At 52.6% G+C, this 10,685-nt stretch overlaps 1 protein-coding gene across 2 annotated transcripts in view; it reads right to left on the reverse strand.

Annotated features, from left to right (window-relative positions):
• The window catches only part of CD99 (CD99 molecule (Xg blood group)), a 33,264-nt gene extending 32,952 nt beyond the window's left edge, over nucleotides 1-312 (reverse strand). For both annotated transcript variants that reach the window (XM_036270723.1, XM_036270722.1), the window contains exon 1: nucleotides 203-312. In XM_036270723.1, the coding sequence (XP_036126616.1) occupies nucleotides 203-269 (67 nt within the window). In that variant the 5' untranslated portion in view covers nucleotides 270-312. The remainder of the gene's footprint in view (nucleotides 1-202) is intronic.
• Nucleotides 313-10,685: the final 10,373 nt, after the last annotated feature.

The following is a 10,685-nucleotide window of genomic DNA, read 5'->3' on the forward strand; positions in this document are numbered from 1 at the left end:
GCTTGTAAAGTAACTCCAACGCGGCCCAGGAAGAAAATTGGAGCAAACACGGCGCAGCCGCCTCCTTGGGGCGCGGGCCCTCGTGGGCACCAGGGGTCCCGCCCGGCGGGGAGAGCCCGGCTGTGCCCCTGCGCCCCCTCCATGCGCGCCCTCCCCGGGAGCCGGCCCTCGCCTGGGTCCCCAGCGGGCCTGCCGCGCTCACCCTGGTCCGACAGCGCCGCGCCCAGCAGACAGCAGAGCAGCAGCGCGAACACCGCCCGGCGCGCCATGGTGAGCCCGCTGCAGGGCGAGCCCGATCCCCGGACTAGAGCGCGCGCGGGCGGGGGACCGAGCCCGCCCCCCACCCCTTCCCGGGGCGGAGCCCGCGGCGCGAGGGCGAAAAGGGCTGAGGCGCCGCCACCCCGCCCGTGACTGGCTCGCCCCGCCTGTGGCCACCCCCACGGCACCGCCTAGGACAAGCCCAGCTCCAATGCGCCCCGGAGCTTGGAGGGGCCAGCCGGGGTCGCCCTGGTCCGCCTAGACAGGGAAAAGTTTGGGGACCCCTACCCGCTTCTAACGGGAACCCCAGGGCTGCTCGGAAAGGGTGCGGCCCGGCCGGGTCCCCACGCCCTCTCCTCTCTGACCCTTTAATGTGGATTCCCCTCCCCCACAGCGCGGGCTCCAAATGAAACAGGGAAACCCCCTCCCTGCTCAGGAAACCGTGGGGACCCTCCTCATCTCCACAGTCCCTTCCAGACCCTAACGGGACCCCCCCCCAAGGGACAGACCTTGAAATCCCCTACCTTTTGGGGAGAGTGGGGGTGCACTTCCTCCCCACGCAGCCCTTCCCAAGTGGAATACCGGTGGGCACTTTGGGCGCAGTGCGGACCGCTAGTCCCCGTCCTGACAAGGACTGTCCTTTGAGGGGTTTCCAGTTCCCCCAAATCTCCGCGGGTGGGCGTGGTGTGGGGAGCAGGACGTGTCTCCCCTCTCCCCTCTGAGGCCCCCTGGTCTGGGTCTCTGGTGACATTCAAAGGCCACGTCTGACAAGTGGCTGTGTTTCCCTGTCGCGGGCTTACAACACACTGCTTTTCCTGAAGACATTAGCTCAGAAGTCAGTCGGTGCTGCCGCAGGGACCTGGGGCGCTGGGACTGAAGGATCCCTGAGTCACTTTCTGGAATTCGTCCCTCCTCACCAGACCCAGGTCCTGTGAGCGCTTCTCCCCTCCCCCAGGATGAGTCAGGGCCTCCCCTCTGGCCCTCCTGACGCTGCATCTGCGGCCACTCAGCTGGACTGGGCAGGGAGGGGCAGGCTGGCCAGAGGTGGTGGGACACGTGCGCCCCCGCCCTGCTCCCTGTCGCTGTCTGTCTGCATGACCCTCGCCTGACAGGCACGCTGATCTCAGGGAGACTTTTCTTTTCTTGGCCAAAAGAATGCCAAAGACATGAAGACAATGTATCATGAAGACAGTGCATCTGAAGACAACGTATCCTTTTCAGAGGGGGGCGGAGGGGGAACCAAGAAACCCTGCCTTTGAAGTGTTACTTCTTGTCATCAACCCGGGTTGCCTGCCGAGCCAGATGCCCTCCCCGGGGCTGCTGTTTCTATCTTCCTCTACCCCTCCCCCAGGTCACCTTGAAAGTTTCCATTAGCACCTTTCCCTTTTCCTGGCCACCCTCTTGGGACCAAGGGAAGGTGGGGAGCCTGGGCCCCGGCTTCCTTCCGTGAGAGAACCTCAGGGGCTCTTCGTGTGGAGCAAGGGGATGCTGGAGCTGCTGCAGCCTTTTTGGCACCTTGAGGTAAGTCAGCCTCAGAACAAAGTACAGATAGAACAAACGAACAAAAATCACGTGATTCCCTCAGGAGCCAGAGATTCCTACCTGGGAAATTTCTGGTTCATCCCAGTTACCTTCCAAAGAAATTCCTAACTGCACCATCTCTAACGTCTAACCATGTTGCAGAAGGTTCTGCAGTCTGGCTGCATCTAATCCCCGAGGGGCTGGGTCCCATCACCCAGTGTAACGAATAGGCATTGTCATCATTCACCAAAGACCATGCGTTGAAGCTTTGGATTCATGTCCCTACAGACAGGCATCTGGTTCTTTCTAATTCATTTAGATCCAGCTTCCTTTGCGTTGACAGCAGCCAAGGAGAACAAGCCTCTTGTCACCTGTAGTTTCCATACTGAAAACTTCACGGTTTCTGCCCATCTGTGGCCCAGCCCATTCTAAAAACACCCGTTTAATTAATTCAGCAAAAACTTGACGTAAGCCTTAGCTGGGTGTGTGTGTATTTTTTTTTTTCCATCTTAAACAGCAAAATCAAGAGATGTAGGCAAGTTGCTTAATATACAAACAACTGCCCGGCCACTGTGGCTCAGTGGATTGAGCATCGTCCATGGACTGAGAGGTCCGGGTTCGAGTCCTGGTCAGGGCACAGGCCCGGGTTGCAGGCTCGATCCCCAGTAGGGGGCGTGCACGAGGCGGCCGATGGATGTTTCTCACATCCATGTTTCTCTCTTTCTCTCTCTCTAAAAAATCAATAAAAACATATTTAAAAAATATATATATGAACACTACTTTGTTAATGAAGCTGAAGCCTGTGGTTTGTCTGGCTGAGCATCAAGAATTCATTTCCCAGAATCCTGCATCTCACACGGATCCTGTCTGCCTCACTGGACAAACAACCTTCTGTGTTACAACTGTGTGTGTGGCACCAAGTGGGCCATGGTGACGGTCATGGTGACGGTGCCCGGGCGGCCGCCGTACGGTGTCCCGGAAGACAGAATGTGGCCAAAGAGCTTCTGAATGGGCTCGTGTTTATTTCCGGGCCTTGGAGTCTCTTGATGAGCACTGAACAGGCTCAGCTTTTCTATCTCAGTACCTGGTTGAGAGCCCGGCACAGACCCAGGACACTTCCCAGACATCGTGAGAAATGGAATAGAACACGCAGTCATTTCCTCGGGACAGCAGGGCATGCGGCAACAGACGCGCCTCAGCGTTTTCTTTGTCTTTTATTATTATTATTATTAATTTATTTTTGTTACAGATATTTCTCCTTTTTTTTCCCCATTGACACCCTCCTCCCCATCCCCCCCCCCCATCCTGCCCTGGCTTTGTTGTCCATGTCCATCGGTTATGCGTACACGCATATAAGTTCTGTGGTTTCTCTTTCCTCCCCCGACACCCCCTTTTCTGAGGGTTGTCAGTCTGTACGCTACTTCCACGTCTGTGGGTCTACCTTGTTCCTCAAACTGTTATGTTCATTACATTCCACGAATAAGTGAGATCGTGTGATATTTGTCTTTCTCTGCTTGGCTTGTTTCACTTAGGATAATACTCTCCAGGTCCCTCCATGTCATCTCAAAGGATAAGAGATCTTTCTTTTTCACAGCTGCATAGTACTCCATTGTGTACATGTACCACAGCTTTTTTATCCATTTGTCTACTGATGGACACTTGGGCTGTTTCCAGATCTTAGCTATTGTAAATAGTGCTGCTACAAACATGGGGGTACATATATTTTTTCTGATGGGTGCTCCATGCTTCTTAGGGTATATTCCTAGAAGTGGGATCAAGGTCAGAGTGTATACACCTGACCTTGAACAATGCTGGGGTGTGGGGCACTCACTCCCTTCTATTGAAAATGTGGGCACGAATGTTCACTTCCCCCAAAACCTAACTCTGAACAGCCTTCCGTTGACCGAACGCCTTACCGATCACATAAAGAGCCCGTGAACACATATTTCGTGTGCGACATACATTCCCGACTGTGCCCTTAAACAAACTCAACTAATCAGTGAGGGGAAAAGAAGAAACATCTGTAACAAAAATAAATTAATTAATTAAATTTTAAAAAAATAAAGAAAATCTCAAGGCGGAGGTAATACCTACATCGAAAGAGTGTCCCCCAAAATGGAGACAGGGTGTCTGTCGATTCTATTACATTGGGAAAATGAAATGCGTTTGAATCAGGACTGGCTTTATAATGACCCTTTTTTGTGTGTATCCATTTTTTCTGGAACACTCAATATTTGACGCATTGGTGATACCCACATGTTTGTGAACTTTTTTGTATGTTTTAAATATTTCTAGGCTGCTTGGTGAGTTTTTTCGAATTGTTGCAAATCAGCCCTGGCCGGTGTTGCTCAGCGGTTAGAGCATCGGCCTGCAGACCAGAGACCCGGGTTCGGTTCCCGCGAAGGGCACGTACCTCGGTTGCAGTGTGTCCCCGGCCCTGGTTGGGGTCGTGCGGGTGTCAGCCACTGGATGTGTCTCTCTCACGTTGATCTTTCTCTCTGTTTCTTCCTCCCTCTCTCCCTCCTGCTCTATCTGAAGATAAATGCAAAAATGTCCTTCGGTGAGGATTGAAATAAAATTAAAACATGATTGCAAATCTCCAAAAATGTTTCCAATGTATTTATTGGGGGGAAACAAACATGTATAAACAGACACTGTAGTTGAGTCCACTGTTGTTCGAGGTCCAACTGTAGCCTCATATGCATGAAAACGGCACGTAGCCAGGGAGACCACACATATTCCGTCTCACGTGTCTCTTTGTGCTCATGGCTGCGGATATCAGACGACCCCTCAAGAGCAGGGGTCGGAGGCAGCTGCTCACACGCCGGTTTCGCTCCAGCCCACGGCCGCGGGCTGACCTCAGACCCCACCTGTCCATTTCTATTCCTGCTGGTTAAGGCTCCCTCTCGGCTCAGATGAGGGGAAAGTACATCGTTTACAGAGCCAGCGAGCACAGTTCCCATGTGTCCCTGCCTGTCCCCCGAGTTTGTCCCCAGAACTCACCCAAGCAGTGTGCCCGGGCTTGATGTCTCCCCTTCGTTCAGAGCATCAGGTCGGCCATAAACCACCCGCAAGACTCGGCGGTTTCCCGGGATACCTCGTGTGGCCAGAACGCGTTTACTCGAGTGCCCGCAAACACACCCCTGTCTCTTCCTAACGGTTTTGTGTGCCGTCTTCCTTGCTTGGAGACAAGCTGGACCACGCTGTCCCCTGTGGTCACGGCCAGGACACTGGAACCGAGGGTCTGGAGATCTGGGTCCATGGTTCGGTCGCTCTGTCCGGCTCCCGCCCAGGTGTCCTGCGTTCGGAGTCACCTCGAATCCCCCGCCACTGGATTCATTACGACAAAGCTTCTTCATCTGGGACGCGTCACGTGTACTTGGGCTACTGGAACAGCATGCGGTCGGATGGTTTATCCACACAGTCCAAGGTCAAGGTGGGGGGTGGGGGTGGCTTCAGGGTGTGGTGAGGACTCTCGGCCTCATGTATAGGGACCCACTGGCTGCTGTGTCGTCACCTGGTGGAAAGACCAACGGAGCCCTCTGGGGTCTTTGTAAGGGCGCTAACCTCATCGTGGGGGTTCCACCCGCCCTGGCATGATCCCCACCCACGCCCCACCTCCGAACACCATCCCTTTGGGTATTGGAGTCTCAACCTATGAATCGGGGGGCGGGGGACACACGCATCCAGTTCATCACAGACAGACTCAGTGAGTTCCCGTTGTCCATGTGTCTGACCAACTCACAGAGCGAGGCTGCGGCTGGGGCTAGAAGGGTTTATGTTTCTGTCCCCGTTGGACGCTCCCTGGAGGGTGGGCCCTTCATTCACAAGCGAACACACGACTCCGGAGCCCTACGCGGAATTCGTTTTGCAAATCCAGGCGACCGGGCGGGCGGCAGAGTCCTCGGCCAGCATCAGGAGCCGGCTGTCTGCGAGCTGAACACCCCCACTTCTCGGGCCCGGGGTGTTTCGGGGCTCCACGGTGTGTGGCGAAGGCGATGGTCTCAAGCGGACACGGTGACTTTCCACCTCGCGTCGGCGTTCTGTGTGTGTTTGCGTCGCGGCTGTGCGGCTTCTCCTAGTGACAGGGGGAGTCCGTGTGTCCACTCCCTTCGGTCTGCACTGGGGTTGGCAGGTCCAGGGGCCGATGAGATGCAATCGAAGTAGCTGAGCTGTGACCCACACAGCCCTGGAGGCCGACGGAGCTGTGCCGTCAAAACCACAAACCATCTCTTCCTCGTCACCCAGCAGCGGACCAGAGTCACAGTCCAAACCACTGGGAACACCCACAGGCCGCACCCAAGTAGCCGCAGCACAGACTCCCGAGTGACAGCCAAAGCTAGTGGGTGTGTTTTTCCCTCTTTCTCTCTCTCTCTCTCTCATTCATTTTATTCGGCGAAGAAAAAGAAAACCATCTAAAGAGCCGTCGCTTGGAGTACAGGCAGAGACTCTTTCTCCAAACATTTCACAACAGCCCTGGCCGGTTTGGCTCAGCGGTTGGAGCGTCGGCCTGCGGTCCAGACACCCGGGTTTGGTTCCCGCTAAGGGCACGGACCTCGGTTGCAGTGTGTCCCCAGCCCTGGTTGGGTCGTGTGGGTGACCAGTCAATGTGTCGCTTTCACGTCGATGTTTCTCTCTCTCTCTCCCTCCCGCTCTATCTGAACAAAACATGGAAAAGTGTCCTCGGGTGAGGAGAAAAAATAATAGTAATACATTTCAGAACCGCTGGAAAAAGTTCTAAGTGTGATTGTGGAACGAAGAAGGAAAAACCCACTCACATCTGTGTGTTTCAGTGTCGTTGGTGCAAATCATACCATTACAGATTCACTTTGTAGGACTATATACTTTGGGTTGGTATATAATGTTGCTTTTTCTTTAAAGTTTAATTTTTTTTTTTTTTTTTTAGCCCGGGCCGGTGGGGTTCAGTGGCTGAGCGTCGACCCTGCACCAAGAGGTCGCCGGTTCGATTCCCGGTCAGGACACATGCCCAGGTTGTGGGCCCATCCCCAGTGGGGGGCGTGCAGGAGGCGACCCATCCATGTTCCCTCTCATCCATGTTTCTCTCTGTCTTTGTAATATCTATAAAGAAAAAAAGTTATACAGAATTTTAATTACCGCTTACCTTCCATATTATTTGGTATTACTTTCAGGTGCACAGAATTGTGCTGAGACACTCAGATACTTTACAAACAGGTCCCCCAAGATCCCCAAATGCCTCCCGGGCCCAGACATGGTTCCTGCAATGTTATCGACTGTATTTCCTATGCTTTAGGACTGTTTTACAACTGCCGACGTGTACTTCTCAATCTGTACTTTTATCTTTTATGTGTTCTTATTTATTGTCGACACAATGACAGAGGTTACCTATTTCTTCCTTCCTTTGCCCCTGCACCCAGCCCCCCTTCTTCTGGCCAACAGCACCCTCTTGTCTGTATCTGTGGGGTGTGCATACATGCTCTTTGCTTAATCCCTTCACCCGTATTCATCCAGTCCCCCCATATGCCTCCCCTCTCTCTCCCTGTCTTTGCTTTTATTTGGTGAGTCAGTTTATTTGGTTCATTACGTCCCTCGTATAAGTGAGATCATGTGATATTTGTCTTTCTCTGACGGGCTCTTTTCGCTCAGCATAATACTCTCCGGGTCCCTCCGTGTCCTCTCAAAAGGTAAGAGATCCTTTTTGTGACAGCCCCGAATGACGACACCCAGTGGGGGGGGGGTGCTTCTCGTTGTCCAACAAGCTGACAAATAGCTTCATGCACGTACAAGGGGTCCGGGCGTCAGCACCTTACTGGGAATTTACAAAGAGCTTGGCCCCTTTCTGGGCACCTTGGGTTCCAAATAAAGCCATCATTACGGAGTCTGCAATGCCTTCGGTGTGGAGGGAAGGGACGTCTCCACGCAGGTTGCGTCGTTGCGGGACCGTCTCTCTGGGTTTTATGTCCACGGTCAACCATCTGCTCAGGTCACGGTCCAGTGGGCTGGGCTGTGGGTTGTGGGCTCTCCCCAGATTAGAGGACTATTCCCCTAGAGGGTGTATGTCGGCCACTTGGGAGCAGAACTATTCTGGCCCCGTTCCACCCGGGGGGGCGTCCTCGGGAGGGGGGGGGCAGGCATTCGTGAAAAAGGGAGGCCTGTTCATGATTTTGGATCACTTTGGGTGGCTGGGTTGAGAAACAGCATCCCACCGTAAAACATCACAGCCTCCAACAGATCCACCATCCAGTGGCTTGGAATATAAGCCAAAGCTTCCCACTCCGAGAGCCAAACACTGCCCAGGGCCCGGTGTTGAACAATGAGACTTAGGAAGCATTTTACCTGCTGTTTGACCCTGGAGGAAAGTATTACACGTTCCGGTCGGTTGGCTCGTAACCTGAGCTCATTTTGGAAGACCACACCTGTGCCACCGCGTCAATGTGTCCGAGGGTGTTTATTTACACACCCTGAACTTTACTCAAAGCTGTTCACGGGACCTTGTAAATGGTTAAACCTGACTTCAAAGAACACAGGCAGGACACCGATCAATACGATAACAGCACAGATCTTTTAGGGGGAATCGGGATAAATCAACGTCCTAGGGAAGCAAGAGAGACTTTATTTGGTCACAAGCACATTATGTCAAGGCTCCGAAAGGAATTCAGATGGAAAACAGATTCAACAAAAGGAATGACTTTTTTCAATTGCGATTATTTCCTTTTCTCTTTTTAAAGCTTGAAAGAATGACAGAATGGCAGAAAACTGAAATGGAAAATAGACTCGTCTGTACCTAGAGGTGCATAGTCTCCATGGAGAGGGGCCAATGCTGGGAATATCCAACATGATCATTGTAAGAAAATATTGACACCAACATATCAACCGGCTCTAAGGCATTAGAGTTCATGTAAAAAAGAATGTAAAGAATTGAATCAACTTTCAATAGTATAAAAAAAGAATGTAAAGAATTGAATCAACTTTCAGTAGTATGAAAGTATGAATCAACATACTATCCCATTCCTAGACCTACCCATAAACATAATAATAATGCTAATACTAACGATAACCCTAAACCGAACATAAACATGAATCCTTAAGGTACCAGTAACACTGACCTTATCATTAATTCAAATCCTAACCCTAATGCTAAACCGGGCCTTAGACCAAGCGGGAACCTTAACCCTAACTCCAACCTTAACCCGAATCCTAACCCTAACACTAACTGTAACCCTAATACTCACGTAAACCATAAAGCCAGATTTAACCCTAGGCCTAACCATAAACCTAAACCTAACCCAACACTTAACCCTAACATTAACCCTAACCCTAACATTAACCCTAACATTAACCCTAACCCTAATCCTAACCCTAACAATAAACCTGGCCTTAGCCAAGACCTGAACCTACCCTGACCCAAACCTTAACCCTAACACTAAACTTAACACTAACTCTAACCCTAAACCAAACCCTAACCCTAACCCTAACCCTAACCCTAACCCTAATCCTAACACAAACCCTGAAACCAAACTAAATCCTAGCCCTAGCCAAACTTAACCCTAACCCTAACCCTAAGCCTAACCCTAATTCTAACCCTAATTCTAACCCTAACACTAAACCTGGCCTTAGACCAAGACCTAAACCTAACCCTAACCCAAAACTTAACCCTAACACTAACTTTAAACCCAACCCTAATCCTAAACGTAACCTAACCCTCAAGTAAACCATAAAACCAGATTTAACCCTAGGCCTAACCCTAACCCTAAACCTAACCTGACATTTAACCCTAGCCCTAGCCATAACCCTAACCCTAAGCCTGACCCTAATTCTAACCCAAACACTAAACCTGGCCTTAGACCAAGACCTAAACCTAACCCTAACTCAAACCTTAACCCTAACAATGACCTTAACCCTAATCCTACCTGTAACCCTAACCCTAACGCAAACACTGAAACCAAACTTAACCCTAACCCGAGCCATAGCCCTAACCCTAACCCTACCATAGCCCTAACCCTACATGCAGAGAGCATCCCTCGGGGCTTATCATTCATCAGCCAACCAAGACGTGTGTCTGGGAAACCACCTCTCAACTCAGTTCTGGAAGAAATACCGAGAAATGTCTCCTACGTCCATGGCCCCGGGTCCCCCACCTCGGGGTTCCCCAGCCCTTTGGGGCACCCGGGCATTCCCGATGGCGGGCAGGGCCTTCCATTGTTCTGAATCACTTTGGGCTGGTTTGTCGAGAACCAGGTGGCAAAACAAGGGTGGATGACATGACCCCAAGGGCGCTCGGTCGGTCCCAAGGGAGGGACAGCGGAGGGTGGAGGAGACAAGACATCCAGGAGGCAGGACCCTTGGAGGGAGATGTCCAGCCCAGATGACTCCTTCCATCACCTGCTGGGTGTGGGCACCCGATGGGGGAAGGGGAGCAGAGACTCAAGGGGTAGGCAGCAGTCAGAGAAGTACCCCAAGGGTGGGGAAGGAGGGACGGCGCCCCCTGAGCTGGTCGCACAGCTGGAGAGAGCTGGGCAGCAGGGGCTTCTGGGTCGTGGGCTCAGGGCAGGAACCGCGGCCTCAGGTGTGGGCAGGTGGGCAGGTGGGACTCCAGGAAGGGACACATGCGTGGCTTCTGCAGAGCTGCTGAAACACAGGCTCTCACACTGAACCCCGTCTTCTTGGCTTCCGGGTGCCTTTGCTCACTGGTCGGTGAGCGCCCCGGGGCCGGCCCTCTGCGCCCACGGAGTGGACAGCAAGCTGGGCGTGTGAGCTGGGGCTGCCACGGGCGTGTGTGAGGGTGTCAGGTGAGGCGTGTCCATCCTACAATGGGGGCCCATGTGGAACCCACGGGGCTTCCTCCCTTGAACCCAAACCTCAGCATCTACTTCTGGGGAACCCCAGGTAAAACACCGTCTTTTCGTTGCTCGGAGAACCCCGCTTGT

This window comes from Molossus molossus, unplaced genomic scaffold, assembly GCF_014108415.1.
Source record: "Molossus molossus isolate mMolMol1 unplaced genomic scaffold, mMolMol1.p scaffold_m16_p_2, whole genome shotgun sequence".
In the NCBI taxonomy this organism is placed as follows: Eukaryota; Metazoa; Chordata; class Mammalia; order Chiroptera; family Molossidae; genus Molossus; species Molossus molossus.